The 23,308-nt window shown below is 39.0% G+C and overlaps 1 protein-coding gene across 2 annotated transcripts; it reads left to right on the top strand.

Annotated features, from left to right (window-relative positions):
- Positions 1-376: 376 nt before the first annotated feature.
- On the top strand, positions 377-22,844 carry fbxw8 (F-box and WD repeat domain containing 8). 2 transcript variants are annotated; one of them, XM_087849342.1, is made up of 11 exons: positions 377-941; positions 1,029-1,133; positions 2,016-2,180; positions 2,805-2,893; positions 8,406-8,563; positions 8,834-9,030; positions 9,431-9,649; positions 15,968-16,095; positions 20,676-20,849; positions 21,319-21,435; positions 22,412-22,844. In XM_087849342.1, exons 1-11 carry the CDS (start codon positions 495-497, stop codon positions 22,575-22,577), a joined length of 1,965 nt encoding a protein of 654 aa, XP_087705468.1. In that variant the 5' UTR covers positions 377-494; the 3' UTR covers positions 22,578-22,844. The 2 variants fall into 2 exon arrangements, with proteins under 2 accessions (XP_087705468.1, XP_087705467.1); XM_087849341.1 differs by having other exon boundaries at positions 1,992-2,180.
- The last annotated feature ends 464 nt before the right edge of the window (positions 22,845-23,308 follow it).

Genomic DNA, 23,308 nt, shown 5'->3' with positions numbered 1-23,308 from the left:
ACTACTGTATTATTCATTACAGTGTCACATGGTGTGGGGTTTACATCATCTTTTTCCCAAAAGAGCGATGCAATGATTAACTCTTGGATCTCTCCTGTTTGGTTTTATCTTGGGGAGTTTTCTGCATTAGCACACTTAAATTATTTTAAAATTCTAATAAAAATGCACTTTTTCTAAAATGTGATCATCCTGTACACATAACTATGTAATACGAAATAATAAATTTTGTATAAAAACAAATTGCCAAAACATTGCCCACAAATACAATATATCTCCCCCTGCAATCGACGCGTCTATAATAAAAATGCGGAATTAAAAGTTGGCGGAACTTTTGCACATTTGCTCGCTTTCCCTCTTCGGACTGTTTATACAGGAGGACGTGCTTGTTTTATGTCGGCGTCGTTCTGTTTCTATTCTTAACTCGTCTGTAAAACTACAAAATTTTACTTTGTAATGTTGAAAAAAAGTTAGATTTTCAGCGATGACAGAAGAATATGGCAGAGAACGATCTTGCTGCGTTCAGGGAGCGTTGGAAACGAGAGTTATCGAGTAAAAAGAGGGAGCAACGACTGGTTTGTGCGCCTTCCTCTTCCCGGGATATTGATGATCAGTTAGGCCAGAGAGACTTAAAAAATCTTAACAAGGCCGGTAGTCATTCAAAGCCAGAAGAAGGTGGTTGCACTGAGCATGTTCGTGTAGGGGGAAAACCTGCTCTTGCTGCTGCCGCAGAGACAGAGGATCAGCCTCAGTATGTGTCCATTGCAAGTAGTTTGCTGGATGGAAGGACCAGCCCTCTGTTGGACAGAATTGAGGAGGAGAGGAGCAGGAGAAAGAGGCAATATCATAACATGACTAATGTCTGCAGCGCATCCTTGCAGCAGCAGCCTCAGAGAAAGGTCAAGAAAGAAGAAGAGCTGGTAGACCAACTCATTCAGGATCTGGTATGAGAGCGATACTGCACATCGTCAGATGGTACTTGACCACAGTCAGCTGGGTATATAATGTGTGTTTAATGATCTGTTTTGCAGAATGAAGTCAATGACATTCCCTTCTTTGATATTGAGTTGCCGTATGAGATAGCTTTGAAGATATTCCAATATCTCAACTGTGCAGAACTAGGCCGATGTGCCCAGGTAAGCAATCTGAGTAAGAGGCTGGACAAACGTCCCCTCAGGGGTGCAGGTCAGTGTTTTCATCCACCAGCTCCAGAATGAATCTTAGAGGTTAATTAGGTTTTTCACAAGACGACGTTGCAAGGCCTTGTATTCACTGATGGAAAACCCTGGTACTGTAGTTTTCAGCCAACAGAAGGGATTCATTTGATGAAAAAAGTGTTTACATAAATAGGACATTGTTTTGGCAGTCACTTCAAAATAAAGTAAATTGTCCAATTAATGGGACAGGAATGGACATATGCTTATCTGGTTACTCGTGAGTATTCTTTGCTATTTTCTTGTGAAAATAGAGCTCTAAAATGTGTTTAAATGAGCCACAGAGAAATAAATTATTATTTTATTGAACTACTTGGTGACTTAAGTCTTGCTTGAGTGAGCGAGTGGATGACATCAAGGGGTTATTGCAAGTATCTATCTTTCACATTCTAAAAATAGTTTTTGAACCTCTACTTTAGATGAACAGTTGCACACTAACAAGCGTTACAATCTGGGAGGGATTCAAATGAAAACAACTCTGAGGCTAAAACAAATTATTTTGTTGCACAGGGACCAGAAATCTTCATGGCCAAAACCGCACCCCAGCTATACAATAGCGATGTGTTGTGATTTAAAAAGTTAAGTTCTTAATTTGTAGCAACACATACTGAATTGCTTAGGGCAGCTTTATTTGCCTTTCACAACTTAATTAGGTACAGATTAATAAATTACATTTTCTGTGCCAGACCCGCATGTGACGAGTCCATTTGGCAGTCAGCCGAGCTTGTTAAATAGAAATAAGTGATGCAAGCTCTTAATGTATGCTGACTCAATCCACAGTTACACGGTTTAATCTTCTCTCAGGTGAGCAGGGCATGGAGAGTCCTTGCAGAGGACTCCGTTCTGTGGTTCAAGTTGTGCGTGAGGGATGGTTACCATCAGAATGCCAGCATGTCTGACTCGCCCTGCTGGAAGAGTATGCTGCGAGACTGCAGGAACTCTTCTAAAACGGTGCGCTTCAACTGGAAGGTGAGCTTGAACTACTTTACTGTGGCGAAACAGATGCTTCCATCCAGCAGCTGTGCAAAATTGAAGAATAAGTCAAAAGACAGTCTTTGAATGACCTGCAGATTCACAAAGATTTCATTTTCACTGCATTTCCTCACTGGACTTTGCACAACTGGAAAAGCTGGTGACAAGTTGACCTGGATAACTGCCTTTCCTGCTTTCTCAGAAAAAAGGCAGACTTTGGGAAAGCGTCTCCTGAAGCACTTACTATTGAAAACTGGGGCCCATTAAAATGTGGGACATAAACTGGGACATCGACTTAACCTAATTGTATCGGTAAAACTAACAGACAGACATGCACTCACACTTGCACCTACATTCAAAATATGATTACCATGCCTGTCTTTGGACTGTGTGAGGTAGCCAGAGAAAAACATGCACAGGCAGAAGAACATGGACACTATACAGCTAGGCCCTTACAAGCTTTCTTTTGTAAAGCATCACTGCGTCACTTCATTGGGAAATACTAATTGTTACTGTATTTCTCAGACTGTAGAGAGTCAGTAGAACTGACAGTAGACCAGCTGCGCGTCTCTCATCTAATAAAATATATCAGTTTTCAGCCAGCCTATAATTTTCACCCAGAATCGAGTGGGATCCATCAGCCAGCTGCAGTTCGAGTTGGGGAAGGTGCTGTGTGACGTCAGCTCCTATGACAACTTCGTCTTAGCTGGGTGAGTATCAAGGATGCATGTAGGACACTTCTGACAGCCGATTAGTAACGATGTTAACTGTAACGTTGACTCCTCATATACTCAACTCTTCTGCCTTGTGCGTCTGTCTCTTTTTCTTGTCAGGTGTCTTGGTGTAAATTAATCTTGATCATAACCTTTCTGATTCTTTACTGGGTGTTTAATTAAACATGTATGACTATATGTCTTATTGCTGTGGTTACTGACAGTCCAACACATTTGGTTTTCCCTTCTTAGGGGGATAATTCATTTAAAGTCAATTGAAGAATCAAGTGAAGCAGTTAGAAATGTGCTTGCAGTAATGATAATAATAATAATAATGGATTGGATTTATATAGCGCTTTTCAAGGCACCCAAAGCGCTTTACAATGCCACTATTCATTCACTCTCGCATTCACACACTGGTGGAGGCAAGCTACGGTTGCCTCCATCAGTGGAGGCAACCGTAAGTGTTACTTAAGTAACACTTAAGTGACTTCAATTTCATGGGATGAGACAGGTGGTGAATTTAAGACTATAAGCTGGTAATAATTTTCTGGTCAAAGATTTGGAACATGTGATGGTTAACAGTGTAAATAAATGGTTTTCTAACATTGTTACCAAAAATGAACACGTAAGTCAGTACTTATCAAATATCGTTTATTGTGCCATTTTTACAGTTGAGATCAGTTTTTCACTTTGCTGACATTCATCACCACCACCCCAAATTTTGAGAAGCTTCAGAGAAAGAGGGTGGAGTTGAAGTGGTGCAAAAGATTTTGAGACTAAAGAACGTGCACAGACGGGTGCCTTAAGTATCCAAATGTATTGCCACATTCAGTCGCATGCCATTGGCCCACATGAGTGTGATGTCCACAATTATCATTCGTATAGCTCACAGCGCTGACATTTACAAAAAAGCCTTAAAGCCTCCAATAGGGTTAGTTGCCAGGGGGGCTAAACTGTTAGTGGACGTTCTATGTGACATCCTCTAATTCCTTTTCCATTTCCATTTCTTTTGAAAACTTGCAAAGTGACTCTGGAAATTTCAGCAATCAAGTCTGTTGTCACATTTTGACACTGTTGAATGTCTTTCTAGAGAAACCCACAGGTGCAGGTGGTTTTATGTACTTTGTCTGTTAACAGATCTTGCTGTTAGGAAATCATCACATCAAGGCGCAGTCACCAAACTACACACGCATGTGGTTAAGATGAAAATAAAGGCCAAGTTAAAAGAGCCATGATAATGTACTGAGTACTCTGGAATTTAGTGACTGGTGTGATTCAGTCAAAACGAGTGTCTTTATGGTCCTATGGTGAGGGAAGGGTTAAATAAATTGCAGTTTAAATAAACTGCAACTGCTTTGAACTAGTTGGCTGAGACAGTGATTGATTGTGAGTGGCCAAAGGGACCCAATAAGGCCTCAGAAATTTGGAGCATCTCTTTAGAGTGATGTGATTAGAGTCTCCTCAGTCCTGCTGTGTCCCACTGATAAAAAGCACACGTAAGACACATAAGACAAAAAAAAATTGCATTTATGAAATAAGGCACCTTGCACAATGTTAACATGCTGTTAAATTGTTCTTTTTCTTACTATTGCTATTAACAAATTAACAACATCAATACTTTTCCCATTATATTAAAAGTTAATTCAACTACTTGAATTTGTTTATCTAGAAAGGAATCAATGGCCGTTAAGAGTAATCAAAAGTGATTCAATTGTCTCCACTAAATCTTATTAGAAAACTAGTGAAATGAGATTTGGCACTTAAAAAGCAACATAAGATGCTGTCTCGTTAACCCAACAGCTCTTAAAGTCACACAGTAACATAGAGGCCGGATCGCCCGAGGCTTGCGTGAAGATTGCAGTAATCAGTGCACAACTCTTCCTGTACAAAGTTTTTGACGAGTTCCTTGGATATGATTCAACATCATCTTCCCCCTGTTGATAGCTGGCATTGTGCTGACGTACCAATTAAGTCAAAGTGTGTGTCCCGATTGTCTACTCTCTGCCAAACCCCGCTAAGACAGTTATGCATGCAAATAACGGGTGCTCGCATGAACACCCTGTGTCACACTTGCTGTGACTGCATGACACACTGTGACTGCACACTTGTTCAGACATGATGGTATCCGCGGAGGTGGTAACTTTGGCAGTTTGCTGTAGAGAGAGCTCATTGGCTTAGGCGAAAAAAGAAAAAAAAAACAGGAAAGAGGAGGTTTTGAGAGTTTTAGGTGTGATGGGATATAGTCAGGGCTTTTCCACTAACTTGGAGTCTGATGAAATGACATGAACAGAAGGTCATGTTCCAATCTGTTGAAGAAATTGTGCTACTAGAAATGTTATTTTTGAGTGAGCTGCATGAGGTATTTTGTGATCAATTAATCATCCTTGCAAATAAATTCACTTTTGTGTAACTAATGTTAATTTAATCCCTGAGGTCTACATTGGTGTGACCCATTGATTGGATTCCCGATAAGTTAGATTGGTTGGGCCCCGAGTTAGGCAGACAGTATTAAGGAATATGAATATGACCTTTTTTTGGTTTATTTTTAGACTAAAAGTGGAGGAAAAAAATCACCGAAATCTACTTTAAGCTTAATTTTAGCATCGGGTCTAGGGTTATTAATTAGTTTGTTGATAGATAAAAAATGTATTTCATTAAAACTTTTGAAGAAAAACTGGTAAAGTAATTTGTCAGCCAATTTACCAAAATAAAAGTTTTTAAATGTGAGAATTTCTCTAATTTTTGTAAATTTGTAAATTGCATACCAATTAACTATCAAGCCAAACTTCATACATGGTCTGAATTAGTTTTGTTTTAATGTGTCTGAAATCTAACATGCATATTCTTCTTCTTATTATTATTTTTTAAAATATATAATGCATCTCTATGTATTATAAGGTAAGGTAAAACTTTATTTATATAGCACCTTTCTAGATAAAAGATCACAAAGTGCTATGTATAAAACAAAACAGACGACATTTAACTAAATGCAATTCTAAAACAATGTGTTTTTAGTTGTTTTTTAAAAGAATCTACTGAGTCCAGAGATCTTAAGCTCGGTGGGTGTGAGTTCCACAGTCTGGGAGCCACAGTGGCAAAAGCTCTGTCTCCCTTAGTTCTCAGCATTGTATAATGATTGACAAGTAGACCCTGATTACATGACCTACAGCGACCTGCTAGGGACATAGGGCTGTAGAAGTTCAATGATGTAGGCAGGAGCTTGTCCATGAAGAGCTCTATAAGTCAGCACCAGAATGTTAAAATGGACTCTGAATTCAATGGGGAGCCAGTGCAGCTGTTTTGGTCAGAAGTCTTGCTGCAGCGCTTTGAACAATCTGTAGACGCTCCAAAGAGTTTTTGTTTAAACATTTAAACAGTAAATTACAGTAGTCCAGTCTTGAAGAAATGAAAGCATAAACGACAATCTTCAGTTCTGTACGAGATACAATAGGGCTTCGTTTAGAAATGTTTCTTTAGTGATAAAAGCAGGACCCATCCATCTTCATCCGCTTTATCCGGGGCCGGGTCGCGGGGGCAGCAGCCTAAGCAAAGAGGCCCAGACCTCCCTCTCCCCAGCCACCTCCTCCAGCTCATCCGGGGGAACACCAAGGCGTTCCCAGGCCAGCCGAGAGATATAATCTCTCCAGCGTGTCCTGGGTCTGATGTGGTTTGGGCATCAAAAGCAGGACCGAACCAGAGATTTGATGTGAACATCCGAAGTGAAAGCCGGTTCAAAGATTGCCCCTAGATTCCTGATAGACGATTTCACAAATGTTGCAAGGGGACCAAGAGCATTCATTATCTTAGGTACGTGTCTATCAGGAGAACATACAAGGACTTCAGTCTTTCCTTCTATAAGTTGGAGGAAGTTGTCAGCCATCCAAACTTTAATGGAATCTAAGCACTCATTCAAAATCTGTAGCTTAGAAACATCTTGGGGCTCAAAAGAAATGTATAACTGGATATTGTCTGCGTAGCGGTGGTAACAGATGTCCTCAATGGGGCTCAAAACATGCTGGAGGGGAAGTAGATATATTAAGAACAATAAAGGCCCCAGCACAGAGCCTTGTGGCACACCATAGTACAGGGACGTCGAAGATGGCCTGTATTTAGAAACTGCCACAAAAAAGTAATGTTCATACAGATATGATAAGAACCGCTCTAAGGCAGATCCAGATACACCGACCCAGTATTTTAGCCTTTCAGGTAGGATGTGATGGTCAACGGTGTCAAAGGCCGACGTGAGATCCAACATCACCAAAACAGAACATTTTCCTGCATCGTTTTGCAACAAAATATCACTGGAGACCCTAAGAAGGGCTGTTTCAGTAGAATGGGTTCTACGAAAGCCAGACTGGAATTTGTTAAGAATATTATGTTTGTCTAAAACTGTAACTGCTGGTAAGAAAAGGTCTAACTTGGGTTTTTTTTTTTTAAAAAGGGGTTGTATACCAGCATTTCTAAAATAAGCAGGGACTTTACCAGATGTCAAAGAGGTGTTAATTATGGTGAGCACACAGGGACCAATGGAATGGAAGACACTTTTGAATAGCGATGCAGGCAAACAGTCAAGTGAACAGGATGATGCTTTCCTTGAGCTAACTATTTTTACCAGCTCGGGTAGTGAAATGGGTAGAAAATGACCAAGCTAGAGTAAGATCAGACAAGCAATAAGCTGATGGGGAAAAATTATTTCCTATATTGCTAATTTTTTCTAGAAGGAAGAAAATTTTCACAGTCTTCATTTGAATAAATGGGGGCAGCAGGTGGAGCAGGAGTAATAATGTCAGTAATAGTGTCAAATAACACCTTAGGATTACTTCTGCCCTTTGCAACCAGATAAGAGAAATAGGCAGCCCACACATCTCTAATTGCATTGTTGAAAGAAACTAACAGATCCTTGGAGTAAAGGAGATGACCATTTAAATTAGTTTTTTTCCACAAGCTCTCAGCTTTGCGACAATTACGATTTAAGGAATTTATGAATACAGCGGCGAATACAGTGATGATCAGAGATAAAAATGTCATCAGAACCAATAAAATCAATATTTAAACCCAAAGTAAAATCAAGGTCCAGTGTGTATCACTGTGTATGTGTGCATATCCCAGTCTCAGTGAAAGTATACTTTTAAATAAATGAATAAATGATCAAATATTACTTCATTTGTAGTAAGACAGAAGTTTTGGAGCTGTGATGTATAAAAAATTAAAAAAGGAACTGAAAACTCGTGGTGCGCAAGCTGTCCTGGAAAAATGGGGCGAAATGTTCGTTATTGTGTCGCCCAAACAACACCATCGTAATTGTCGAAAGATCGTGTAACAAAGGATGAAAACAAAATAACAAGTCAGAGTGAGCAGGAGGAGGGTGTGAAAGGGGAAATGATTCAGCGGTGAGAGGGTGACGTCAGGTGTTCTCGAAGGTGGAAACTTTTCAACGTGCTGTGGAAAAAAATGGTCAACAAAACTTTCTTTATACTGATGAACTTTTTGCGTGTTTGGATTTAAGGTACACGTCTGGTGATGTGAGGCTGTGGGATACCCTCCACTGGGACTCAACGGCGTCGTACCTGAAGGCCAATAGTCTGTCTGCTAACACTGAGCCGAGACCACATGTTAGTCACGTCCAGGTCAACGGCACGCTGGCTGCTGCTGCGTATGAAGATGGTCAGTGTTTGTGTGTATATGTGTAATGCAGTGGTATCTTTTGGGCAAAGCATTGCCCACACCAAATACACACTATGTATAACTTCTAATCAAAAGCTAGGCAATCATTAGTGTTTTCAATCAACTTTTCTTTATCAAGCCTAGAAACCTGCGGTTAGATGCACTTGTAATTTCTGTACATGATGCCCTTTGTTTATCATTTTTCCTCATGTGATAAATGCATACATTAAATGCATACAGTAAAAGACTTGGGGACTGTTTTTGGGATAGGCTGTGTAGACCTGTGGAGCACAGAGACAGGTGGGGAACCAATCTACCACTACCAGACTCCAGGGAGGATCCAGGTTCTGTCCCTAAGCCCTGACAGTCCTGTCCTGATCTCCGCCACTGGATCAGATGTTCGGCTTGACTGCGCAAAAGACTGTGGCTACTGGAGGACAGTATGCCAGACTCAGCTACCCAAGATTGTGAGTCAGGGTTCTTCATTTTTATCAGATGACACATTTCAATGTGCAATTATGTTAATTAATAGACTGTTGCTTTCAGCTTTTCTCTGAATATCAAGTTGGAAATTGGCTTTTGTTGGGGTTTGGACTGTGGAGGAAATCACTTAAAGTATTGGTTATTTATTTAGTATCCTGGTAGTTTGAATTCACAGGCATTGTAGTAGGCATTTATGTGGCAGGTAGGGAAGGACAAAAAAGACCAAGGTGACATGATCAAAGAATTAAAAAGTGCAGTGGTTAAGTGACTTGTACATAAGTGTGTAAGTAATGTACTAAAATGCAGTTATATACTTAATAAAGTCACTTTCTATACTGATGTATATGTAAAAAAATTGTGCATCCATCCTGTCTAATCTCACAGGTAGAGAGCATGACTTTAGTCCCAGGTAGGGACCAGCAATGTCCGTTGGCAGCTCTGGCAGCAGGAGAGTCCATGTACCTGTTGGACCCACGGGAGGAGGAGCCATTGATGCTCCACTCAGTCTATGGTCATCCTGTTACCTGCTTGGATGCCTCAGAATCCCATGTTGCATTTGGGGTGAAGCGCACAGGCTGGGCCATGCATGACGGAGGGAACAAGGTGGGTTCAGCTTCTGTGTATAGTTCCCATAGAAAATGAACACACAGGTTTTAAAAGTACCTTAATTTAATCAGTCTAATTACACAGTTTCTTCAGAAAACCTAAAACTGAACCCTGGCACTTTTTTGCTATGTGATGTATGTGGCACATGAAAAATCACAAGTTGAGTAGGCCTTAATGTTTATAAAGCACTGCAAAGCTTCAGGAAGTCGTATGCTGCCAGTCTGCTCGTGGATGAAATCAGCAATAAACAGCTGGCCATGATTGTCCAGTTTTTGACTATGATGATGTAGTATGAACAGGGAATTATTCGTCTGCTAATAGTGGCAAATGAACCATTTTCTAGTCTGGTGTAAAATCCATTTACTCAATAACAAATAGATTTTTTTTATTGGGAAAGTGAGTTATTTTATTAAAACTAGGGGTTTTGTGATATACCAGCATTAACAATGATTAGGACATTTAAAAATAAAAACACATGTAACATTTCTGTTTTTGTAAAGCTTATGCATGCTCACACATGCACACATATCAGGCGTTGCTAGTTAGTGGGGACATCTCATTGACATAATGCTTTCCCTAGCTGCTTATCCTAACCCTAACCATCAAAAATGAATGCTTTACCCTAAACCTAACCATAACCCAATTGTAACCCTGACGCTAAAGCCACATTTTGAGTGTGAAAAATGCCTTCAACCCCATAGGCACCTGGATTTTGGTCCACATGAGGGCTGTCGGTCCCCACCAGTGTAGTAAATTTGAGATTTTGGTCCCCACCAAGACTCTAAAACACACACACACACACACACACACACACACACACACACACACACACACACACACACTTTTGTTATAAGTTTAATTTCATTTGCCCAAAAACAAAATTTTTATGGAATAATTACTTTTATTGCTGTTCAGATTTTATATTCTATAGATCATAAATAAATAATGATGTAGTGATTTTATTTCAGCTCTCAGTAAAAGCTATAAAAGTCAACATAAAGCACGTTGTTATAATGGTACATCTGCAACTCTTCACTTGACATGTGCATTTTTTTATTTTTTGGGGGGAGAGAATAAAGTGATTATCCACAGTTTTGTTTGGGTTTTTTGGCCACTAATTTATATGCTGTTATGATGATTATTTAAGCCTTTATGAAGGGCACTCCAGTATGTATGTATGTGGGATTGTAATCTAGCGTTTGTATGTTAATGGAATTGATGGAGCTGTATCAAGGTTTTGTGGTGGGTGGAATTGAAAATACTGCGAAACACAAATAAACCTAAACAAAACCTTGAATGTCGACCAACTAGATGGAAGGCCTCTGGACTCTGCAGCTGGATTTTAAATGTATAAAAAGCTACCTTGACCTCGCTAATTGAAATGGAAGGTTTCCATCAGAGTTAACAAGGTCAGCTGTGCTCACAGCAGGTGCGTAATGAAAAAATGGGAAGTTGCACGGGGTAAATAATTTGGTTTGTTTAAATGGAATGATGCATGTTTTGTTGCACAAATATAATTTACTGAGTGAAAAGCAGTGAGGACAAAAGTTTTGGCTTTAGGCCAGTGTCAGTTTTAATCACTGGCTTGTAGCTGAAATACCAATCTGCTCTTAGAAAAAAAAAACAACATTTTGGAGAATAGATTCATTTTCCCTTTTTAAATCTGGTCTATATTTACAACTGCTTCTGGTTTTGTGCTCTGCTCTGTGTGTAAACTTTCTTGCGGGTGTGATCACTATTACTTGATGTCCCTTTAGACCCCCTGGGTCCCTTTAGAAATAATGTCATGTGCCTGTAGGGGATTAGTTTATAGCATAAATAGCTAGCCTAAATAATGCAAACCCTCACTGGACCTCTGCTCTTAATTACTACAGCTTTTGGAGCACCTTTTGTGGAGTGTTGTTCCTTGATCTGTATCTGTTTGCTTCTAATAATACTGTGTTTCTAAGGACTCCGTGTACCTAATTGACTCTTAAGCCATTACTTAGAGACTACAAATAGCCATGAGACAAACTCATCTTTTGGGATCTGGGGACAACTAGTCAGCAGTTATTATGTGGTCAGGTTCACTTCATCTAAATCATGTATTTCTGTGATGATGATAAAGATTCAAGTAAACTGCTTATCCAAAGAAGGCAGTCTCAATTAAATGTGGTGGTGGAGTGGTAGCTGTAGAGCTGCAAATACCCACTGTGTGTGTGAGTGCACACACCCAGTTTGTTGGTGACTTATTGCTTTTTGGCAAAGATACTACACTGACATCATTCCCTGTTAGAAATCACAGCTGGAACGCTGCAGCACATTTTCAGCGACAGCACTAAAGCACCACATAGTGGACCAAAGAGAGACTAGCAGCGAAACCTTAATATATGATGATGCTCTTAAATAGTATAGAGACTGACATTTAGGTAAGCATTTGTTATTTTAAGGGTCTCACTTTTGTATCACTTAATTAAATCCACCAACCAAGAAGGTTATCTGATTGATTCAATTAATATATTTCTGTTTGTCTGATTGTTAACAGAATTTTTCAAAAATTCGAGCCAGAGTTGGGTGAAAACATTTTCCTGGGGTAGAGCTCGATCCAACTGGAAAGTGGTCAACTTTTTTTTAATTGGAATTTTGGAAGCATTTTATGCCATCAAAGCTGAGGTAAAATTAGACATTTCCTTTCATATCTTCACAAAACTCTTTAATTGAAACAAGAAAAACTGGGAAACATCGTCTTAATGTTCTCAAGAAAATATCACAAGCTAACACGGATGGATCCATGGATGCAATCTCAAACATGCTGTTTTTGCTGTTTCTGTATTTAATTTTGAGCTGATTTGTAGAAAAAATATTTGTAGCTTGATAAAAGAGGAAACTGGTTTTATAACTGAAAACATTCTTTGCTTCTTGCTTTTCCAGAGTGAGAATTATCTGTTTTTGTCTCTTTTTGCTTCATTTTTAATTGATTACTATCAGTTTTTCTTGTGGGATGTGGGGGTCTGTTAATCAGATAGCACCAGATATTAAATTTGTTTCCTAATTTACTGGTGACAGTGTGACAAAATATTTACTGGAAAAATTATAGACAGCTAAGTGGATCGTTGAGGCTGTAGTTGGCGCCCTACTCCTAAAGTGTTATCCCGAGTACTCTACATTGTGGGGATTGGGATTGATTCTGAGCCCCCCCCCCAGCTCTAACATTATTCAGTAAACACAGCTAGTCTCAGACAGTCCAACTGAGATCATATTTTTTATCTTCAGCTTTAAAATTTTAAAGCTGGTTAAAAATGAAAATCAAAGGTTCCTCTCCCAGTATGCACTGCCTTTTAGATCTGATTAATTTCCCTCGCAGATCAGATACATGTGGTCTTTGGTATCCCATCTCAATTATGCCAATTCATGATTGGCATGACTAATTAAAATATCGTACAAATTTAATTAACTTGTCTGTCACTCCTGTCACGCTTCTATCAGCAATTTTCATACCGTGAAGAAGACAAAGCACAACTTGGCTGCAGCTATTAGCTATGCCTTTAGTAAGAAAACATATGGTTCATTAAAATCTGTTAAGATACATGGAGGTGGCATCCAAGGAAGTCATGTAACACCTTTTTTTCCAGACAGAAGAGTGAAGTATTTCAATTTACAGCATTTTGACCCAGACAAAACTAACCGTGCTGCCACGTTTCTGTTGAGCTGACTAGAACTCGCTGTGTGACTTTATTGAAGTTTTGTTGGAAAATCAAAGTTTGTTTCGTGTCGATCACATCAGAGATTATCTCTCACACGTTGGCTTGCAACAGCTTTTAGCTTGCACCTTTTTTCTTTCTTTCTTTTTTTTGTAAATCCCCCCCCCCCCCTCATTTGTGTGCGTGTCTCTGCGTGTGTGGTTGAAGCTACTCTCCAGGTCCTCATTACTACTAGTCTTCCCCTTGCCATTGGACTAGGGGCACCCTGGCATCTGCCCAGCTGGTGGCACTGCATTCAGCACAGGCTGGCTTCTTCACTGGCAAACTATCAATCCTCTGCAGTGGATCTACCGCTGAGCTCAAGTGCTGTCTGAAAACCTGTCATCTGCTTGTTGCCCAAAGTTCAGAGGGCTGGTTAGATGGGCTGTGTTTGTACAGCATGTACAAATGTGGGTTTTCTATATTTATATAGAGAACTACTAATCTGTCAGGACAGAAATCAGATCATTAGGGATGAATTGCTCAATAAAACCTGAAATGGGTTCCTTCCCAGGTAAATAATAATAATAATAATAATAATAATAATAATAAAGTTTTTAAAAGAGCCCAATAGCAATTTTCAGTCACCTGTGCATGATTAAGTAAATATTCTGTAAGTATGCAAATCTAAAAAGATATAGAGCTGAATCCAAACAAAAGGGTGTGGTCCAGTAAAAAAGCCAGCAGTCTGTAGGTTTTTTAAACCGATGGTTTCTTTTGTTGGAACGAAAACCAACAGAAGGTTGAGTTTCCATGTCACAGGTTGATTTCTCATTGTTGGTCTATGATATGACACACCGAGCCTTTGTACAGATTATCAAAGCATAAAAGATTTTCTTTGAGATGTAGTAGTAATTACTAAGCTTTTCATCTTTTTAAAAGCATACAGAGTAATTACATAAACATCCCAATACAAGCAACTATTAGAGCTGCTTTTGTGTGGAAGCCTCACTGGAGATTCATCTAATGCATTAACCTAACAGCTTCTCTGTCGCCGTACGATTATCCTGTCTCTGCTGCTTTCTTTTAACTGCCTGTAATATTATCACTAAACAGCTCCTTTGCCTCCCTCAGCGATAATTTTAGTGGGTGAGGTAGGCAGATATTTAATAGAAGTATCTTCCAGAATCTGCAGTGATTCATTGTGAACAGCAGGCTTTGTGCCCCCCCCCTCCTTTCTCAATTCATGGTACTCCCTCTTTTCTGCTGTCCAAATCCTATCAAGCTGTCATTTCAAAGTCCGGTGTGATTTGGGTTTTGCCCCGGGGTGGTGCACAATTAAAGCTCTGCTTGGCCCAAATAAGGGACACACAAAAACTGCTGGCACCTCCTCAAGGCTTACATCATCTTTCTCCTTTTTTTGAAACTTCTTTTATGTTTCCTGCTGTCTCTCTACCCCCCTCCCTCTCTCTCTCTCTCTCTCTCTGTCTGTCCTTTTCTATCCCTCCTTTCCTTTTGGCCCTCTTTCGTTCTCTCCCTCCCTTCTCGCTTTAATTTCTTTGTCGTTTTAATTATTCAAAGACAATTTTGCCTGGCGGTTATCCTGTTTGTTCTGTCTCGTTTGGATGAGAAAACACCAGCCGCTAATTGACCAATTAGGCCAGCTCCAGATGACATCATTGTAACTTGTATGAGGAAAGTTTATTGCCATCATCAAGCCAAAAGCAGGAAAGGCTGTAATTGAAGTTTTCCTTCAGGTTTTTTTCCCCCCCCTCAGTTCATCTTCATGCATTCACATAATTGGCCAAGGGTGTTTGAAGTTACCTGTAATTGTCAATTGTACAGTAAGTTAGTGCAGTATTACCGTCTATCCAGTATCACAAGTTTTACTTTGAGGTGTAGTTACATATTGTGTGTGTGTATAATTTATTTGAGGAAAACAAAGTGGATCAGAATGATCTAAGCATCTTTCATTGTGATTTAGGCTTTAGCTATTTGAACTTTCTGATTTTTGGTCAATCTCCTGGTACATTTTCACCTTGTAGGAGATTTGTGATTAAAGTTTAAAAACAATATTTTAATGGAGATAAACATAGTAATGTGTGTTTGAATATCTCTTGAAAATCCCAGGACTTAAACTATTAAAATAATTATTCACCTGTGCTTTCATTGCTGCACTTAAATTAGATGCAAAATGAAGCAGCCATTGTTGGGTAACAGGAAAATGTTTGTAGCCTTATTGACTGTGTGTGCGCAGATCAGATAATTTATGAATTGTAACACTTTTTACACAAAATTTTCTTAGCATATATAACTAGATGATGATTAACACTGATAAAAGCAGTTAAAGTTGTTATATACAATAGATTCTTTTTAACTGTCTCCGTAACGGTGCAACCCACTGACAGTGCACCATTATTAGTTTTTATATATTCCCTGGCGACACTCAGCCGGACATGCTTGCTGGTTTTAGGAGCTTTTTGTTGTATTTCTAGTTTTTCAGTAGGATGCTGTTATTTCAGTTGATTTGGTTTCACATTTGCACTGTAGTGTCTTATATTGAGAGCTAAAATCTGCCGTACGGTTTATGCATGTGGTGACAGTCTTGGAAGTTGACTAACTGTCATATATGAAAAATGTTTGTCTCAAATTTCAGATCCACATCTACAGCCTGGAGACGCGCAAACCGACAGTTTCTGTGGGCAACTCACCGGGAGATTTCACTTGCATCAACTTGAGAGACAGCTCTCCTCATCTGCTGGTGTGTGGGAACAAAGACAGGAGGTAGGACACAAAAACACACATACAGATGTAAATATACAAAAATTGTGCATAATATCAGAAACCTGAGCCAAGAATGCAAGCTAAAAGGGAGTGTGCCTGTGAAATTGTTTTCTCAAAGTGACACCTGATGATGAAGAAGGCTGGAACGCTAAGGTTACTTGAAGTGGATAACAGATGTTTTGAAAATGTGTGAAAGACGAGGCTTGATTAAATTTGTGAATTTTTTAAGAGTACAACCTTTTATGTTGAAAAACAAGGCTTTGAAAAGCTTTTTGAGATGAAAATGAATTCATTAACAGTTTTTTAGAAGAGTGATGTTCTGTTCTTTGTCTTAAATAGACAAATATCTCGCTTTTCATTGTCTTTCTCCTCCAGTACCTGGGATACTATAGAAGAGAAAAATTTGGCTATCTTGATTCTCTTCATTCATGTAGACACACTTACCACATTGCTAACCTGGCTCTCCAGTTGAGAAAAGGACACATAAAAGAGCCATTCTCTACTTGTTAGTGGTGCTACAGTGCATGAGCTGGCAGGAAAGAAAAAAATCCCTGGCGTGTCTTTGTCCAAAGCTGCCCCCGCTGTTTCTATTCAGCACCAAATCCATCTGGCTGTTAAGTAGTTGGCTGACAGCGAAAGACAGACCACATCGTATTGTTTAGTTTTTAGTTTTTTTCCCCTCTTCTTACTAGTTATGACTCCTGACATTCATACAAAAGCAGGAAATGCTCCCCTAAAAATCTTTTGTCAAGTGTCACAGAATTGTGATTTTCATAGTAATATTCAACAGCACCCTTTGAATGAATAATTCAGTGATTTCCTCTTGGACTTTCTGATCAGATTTTGTCCAGAGAGGTACACACACCAGGTTGGCTCTTCCACTTTGGCCCCAGCTGATGCAGCGCGCAGCCGAGGACAAATGGAAATTGGGAAACTGAGGGACAGTCTGAAATCTTGGCCCTTCAACAGGGTGGCTTAAGGCCAGAGCCTAATGCATCCCTTCTTTTTGTCCAAATGAGTTTTGTCCCTTTGTTTTTTGCGAGATCCAAGGAGCAAATGAGGAGTCCAAATGATGGCTGTCTGGAAAAACCTTGCCATATTTGTGTAAACAGGAACAATGTAACAAAGGGAAATATTACATATATTTAGAAATTGAAGAAATAATGAGTACTGTTACCATTAAGAAGGACTGCACATATTGTGTTCAGCTTTGAGACTGTTTTACTGGCAAACTTATCCTTTAATCAAATGTTTTGTGGCACGGCTTCATGAACAGCTATGCCAGTTTGAAGTTTGATAGGTTGTACATGGGCTTATCATGCTGACCTACAGACCAGGAACATCTCTGACATACAGTGAAACAGTTATGGTTTTATTGAATGGTTTGGACCAAAATATTTCACAGACACTGTTGTGACCAGACGTTTACATACGCTTGTAATGATTTCTTTAAACTGTTGATTTTCCAGGGTAGAGCGATTGTACAGCATGCATCTTTAATAATCTTTTAAAAAAATGAAGACTTGGGTGTATAAGTTTGAATTTTGAATATTTTGGATTTTCTCTTTTGCAAACGCGGTCAAAATTATCCATGTACTTAAATACATATATTCACTTAAATCTTTTAAGTGGGTCTGAAGGTTCCACAATGTCTTTTAACTTGACACGGCTAAGTCCTTTTAACCTCATCTTAGTGATCATAATTGACCACTAACATCTGTATATTATTTATTTCTGGGGAGAAGCATTTTTTTAAGTAATATTGAAAGAAAATACATTGTATATTGTATAATATAAATAATGAGGACAAAGGGAAAGTCCAAGGAAGGTCTAAGAAGAAGAACTGTAGATATACAAGTTAGGAATGTTTTAGAATAGACTAAACAGGATAACACTAAGCTAATGTAATGACCCGCCCAAAGCTCTGACCTCAACCCTACTGATATTTTTGAACTGTGCTTAAAAGTCGAGTCTATGCAAGGAAACCAACCAATTTAAATAACTTCTTCCAATTCTACCAAGAGTGGTGAAGGATCCAGCCTGAATTATGAATGAAGGAGCTTGTTGATCACTACCAAAATCACCTGGTCAAGATGCAACTTGCTACAGGACATGTACTTGAGCAAGTATAGTTTAGACAGTATGTGGATTACAGATGCAGAATGCACTAAAAGTGCACTCCAAATTACCACGACATTCATGCCCATGATGAGTGCTTGTAAACTTCTGACCAAAACTGTATTTACTTTCTTTTGCGGTCCTTGAACTTTTCTTCTAGAGAAATAATGCGGTTGATATTTGTGGTTTTCAATGAAATATTTTTCATTTGGCATTAAATTTCAAACCGCCATTTGTTTCCCACAAGAATAAACAAATAAATAAATCCTAATAGGATTAACATCACTCGCAGCTATACTTTGTGCTAATTAGAAAATGCTAGCATGCTTAGTCTCGAAACAAAAGAAAGAAATTTGATGTCCTTACGTCATGTCTGGGCTCGCCTCTGAAACAGAATGCAATCACTTATTTAGCCTTTTTTCCATCAATCTTTCTGAAAAAATGAATGTCCCTGTGTTTTCCATAATCAAAGACTAATGGACATCAACAACAGCACTTTACATCAGATACGAAAACCTAAGTGATTTTTGCTTTGTGGCATGCTTTTTTCACAAACCACAGATGCATATTTCAAACCAAAAATAGCAGGCTTTCAATCGAATAAAAAAATTGCTCGAGAAACACACAAGAAATTATGGGTTTAGTTGGAGATCGTGTTGCCCGCTGCATATGCAAATGAATATTTGTATACAACATTTTCGGTGCACAGGCTATACATGGCACGGTTATATCTGGCACACAACACAAACTCGCAGTTTATTCTACGTTAAGAGGAGCATCCACAGTTGTGAACATTGTATTACTCCAAAATCGATCAATTTCTTTTTCACCTGTGGTGGAATTTGGTTTATTCCACTTAAATCTCCGTCTTATTGTCGATCATTTGATACTTAACCCATAACTTTGAATGGAAAAAAAAACAAAATGAACTTAACAAATTATTTGAACACTGTTACTCAACTGTAGGAGCCAAAATTAGTTATTCCCAGTTTTTAAGACATCAATTTTTACGGAATATCAAGCTTAGCTAAAACTAGAAGACCGGTGCAATCATCCAATCACACCACTGAATCGGTTGTCTCTCTCAGGGCGCAATGATTGATGTCTTCTTCCAGCGTTAGGTAAATAGCTTTTCAGGGGTTAACTGCACTTCTCCCACACATCTCGTATTAGGGAGAGCTCCTCTTGATTAATGAAGAAGAGCCTAGCCAGTGACAGTTAACTGAAGACAGAGCCGCCTTCTGCTTTAGATTTATGGTTCCCCAAGGTCTGGCAGTAATGGTCAGTCCTCATTGTTTAAACGTGTGCTTCCATCACGTAATGCCACTAAACAGGCAGAACTAACTGCAGACAACAAGTCCTCAGTGCCCATTTAGCTATTTAAGGCTGATTCTTTTAAAAAGTTTGGAAGGGAAAATGAAATCTGTCTGAGTCCCCAAAGTGAATTTGATTATGGTAATGAGGTCTTGGAAGAAGGTTGGGCCTGGATAGAGTCATGTCCTGGATGCTTTCAGCTGCAATAAACCCACAATGACAACAGATGGAGCTGAGGGTCCCCTGGGCTCATGTTGCTGATAAAACCTGGAGAGTAAAAAGCCTCCTCTTATTGCTTTTCATCCCTCAGATATACCAGCAAATTAATAATAGTTATCATATCATCATAAAAGCTTATTTTAACACAGAAATGATCAGAGAAACATAGAAAAGATTAAAAGAAAATCCTTGTCAAACTTTAAAAGAGGAAAACGGTAACATTAAATACAAAAGTACAAAATGAAGTAAAACCTGCTACACTTTATTAAAAACATGAGGTGTGCTGTCAAATATATTCATACACTTTGAATTCCTTCTTATTTTCTACAGTATCTGCACAACAGCAGCCTTTTCATTCCACATTTGTGCATGTGGGTGTTTTGCTCGCCCTTTGTTTTTTTCATTTTTGCTTCGTTCTTGAATATTGTTTAGATCCTTGTTTAGTTGGTTTTGGATTTCTGTCTGTATTCCAGTTACTTATTAGTTGGTAGTCATGTTTAAATAACTACTATAATCTTGGCTTGTTGAATCAAATTATGAAATAGTTGTCCAGATGCGAGAACAAATAAAGCTGGGACTAAAGTTTGGAGTGGGCCATCTGTGCTGAAAAGTTTCCTTCAAGAAGTGAGAATAGAGTCCTTTTGTCTGCAAATGAATGCACTCTTTGATAAACTGTGGCTCTCCCTTGGTATTAGACGTCCACTTTTGTTAAAAGAAATTCAAAATTAGCTAGAGTGCTATTGTACTCACTACACTTATTTTTCTATGGCTCTTACGCTGGATCGTCAGGGGAGTTTTATCAAGGATACCAACAATAAAGTGGCCTGTGAAGGATGTCTGACTTAAATAACTGTAGATTTATGACAAAAGTAAGCACTTTTCTCTCAATAACTTAATATTAGTTTTGGTTTTTCCTTACTATGTCTCAGGGTGAGGGTGTTTGACCTAAGATCTGGCTCTTCTGTCGCATCTCTGTACGCCCACCACTTGGGGGTCACCTCTGTGCAAGCAGATGACTGGAAGATTGTGAGCGGTGGAGGCGAGGGATTGGTGTGTGTCTGGGAGATGAGGATGGGAGCGAAGCTATGGGAGATGCACAACAGGTAGGACTGTTTTCAGTGCAAACGGTCAAAAACACTAAAAAGATATAATTGTTTTTTAAACATGTTATTTCTGCTGTATCACATTATGAGTTTGGTATTTGACTCTAACATTGTAGTAAATGTAGTTCCTCATTCGAACACATTTATCCAGTGATTTTGATTACTCTGTTTTCTTCTCATTTCAGTTTCTTGTGCCACAGTTAACGTAATCGTCTCACATAAATGTTTTTATTTCATGTAAATTAAATTGCTTAAGACAATATTGTGGAGTCAGTTTAGTATCACACTCACATCTCCAAACAGTAACTGTCATTTTTGTGGCGCCTTCACCGCGTAGAAAACATTCAGCATCTTAACTGACATCTTTTGTAGATGCTACAGTAGTGGATACATCCATCAGCGAAACGCATGCTGGCAAGAATGAGAGTTATATATTTAATATTCAAGGTGTTATCCGTCTTTGCTGCAGGCATCCTGTAAGGCATGTACGCTTCAACACCAGCACTCTGGTAACAGCCAACATCCCTGATGACAAGTCGCCACGGGGAGCTTGCATCACAGATGATGACCTAACAGCTCATCGCAGGTCGTGATCTCCCTCCTACACTTTTTTTTTTTGCCTGGATATCTTCTATTCTTCTATCTCCTATAAGTCTCTTGTACAAAAGCTGGGATAGGCTCCAGCCACTATGCAACCCTGATAAGGACAAGCAGAAAAGAATGGATGGTTGATTTCTTTTGAGAAAAGCGATACAGCTATCATTTCTGAGTCCTCAGCAACCTGTTTTTCAACAGGTTGCCGAGGACCTTCATTAGCAAGAAGGTAGTCTCACTCTAACCAGAGGTAGCAAAAATCCTTAGGTGAGATCATGTTTTTGTACAGAACAACAGTACCTTCTTTTAGTAAGACCTTACTCATCATCACCTTACCTGTAATTTGAGAAATCTGTCTGCCTATGCTTCTGTCTGTTCTTGGTAGGTCTATTAGTGGACACACACACACACACACACCCTGTGTCTTTGTTAGGATGAGCATTTTTTCACATTTGAGCTAAAGCGTGTTACCAGCATCTCCCCAAAAATGACTGCTGTGTGGCTGCGTCGCTCAGACAAGCACGTTTGTTGGGCTATTTTTGTGAGGAGATTCGCTGTTAATGTAGTCACAAACTAACATAAATTTAATTCGTACGAGCCTTTTGAATGGGTATGGAAAAAATGACAACTGGACAAACCATTTTACAATGTTTAGTCACAATCAGAGAGATGCTAGACATGTTTTTGTAACGTCTTTGGCTTCTTGTGGCTTCCTTCAGTCACTCATTCATGTTGCTTGGCTAAGCATTTCTTCAGAAAGCTACAGTCTGCCCTGAACACACACAAACAATCATTAAGGGATTGTTATCTCATATCCACATTTAAAAACAGTAATTTATGATTTCCTGGAGATGATGCATTTAGGGGATAAATGAGCTAAACTGCACGTCTGCTGTTTTGTCTGTCTTCTAAAGCCTAGAAGACAATTTTTGTTACTGATGTCAGTGTTTTGTTTTTCTAAATTTCAGACACAGAGGAGTCATCTGCCACTATGACTTCTCTGAGGACGCCCTGTCACAGGATCACATCCTGCCCATCTGCAGGTCTGACTACATAGAGTCTTATGGCTACAACTACAACATCAGCCTAGCAGTGCCTTACGACAGGCTGTCTGGTTCCCATCCGTCCCAATGACACGCAGTTTTCCAGACTGCAAATGGACTTAATTGACTGCAATTGAAAAGACAGTAACATTTATCAGTTTGAACCTTTAAACTCTGTCCTTTTATTTAACAGGTCCTCTTTCATCATCCTGATCAAATCAAGGCTATTAAAATGTAGTAGTGTTGGTGTATTGTATATATCTGTTGCATAGGTATCTCTTTGTTATTGTTGAATCTAGCTGCCCGATGAAACACTGGGTTTTATGTAGTCCAACATCACAGGAATAAAGTCATTTTTACCTCATTTACTATATGCAAATCATTTTAATATTTGTTCCTATTAAAAAAAATGTACACAAGCATTTTTCTTCACATTTATTTTGTTTATTAATAGAATTAATTGAAAGGGCTGTCAGATTTCACCTTAGAGAAAGTACACTCTCCCATATAAGTAATCAAGTAATCAAAAATAGTGCATTTTTCTACAGTACATCAGTAGTGGTTGGTTACACAGAGGAACAAAGCAAAAAGAGCTATTCTGGAGCTACAGAGGAAATAGTGTGTGCCTGCAGCGTCTCACTTTGGATGCCATAACAGTTGACCCATGAATGCCAGAGTAGCCACTGAGTTAAGCAAAAGTGAAGATTCTCTCTAGTATAAAGAAGCCCTCACATTACCTGCTGGCTGCAGTGGAGCTTGTAGAATAGTTGTAGTGCTGAGAGACTGGTGTGTGTTGTGACCGAAGCCTAAATATAAACCTCA

The sequence above is a fragment of the Neolamprologus brichardi genome, chromosome 12 (assembly GCF_056152115.1).
Source record: "Neolamprologus brichardi isolate AB-2024 chromosome 12, ASM5615211v1, whole genome shotgun sequence".
Taxonomy (NCBI): domain Eukaryota; kingdom Metazoa; phylum Chordata; class Actinopteri; order Cichliformes; family Cichlidae; genus Neolamprologus; species Neolamprologus brichardi.
This window is presented reverse-complemented; position numbering and strand designations above follow the sequence as displayed.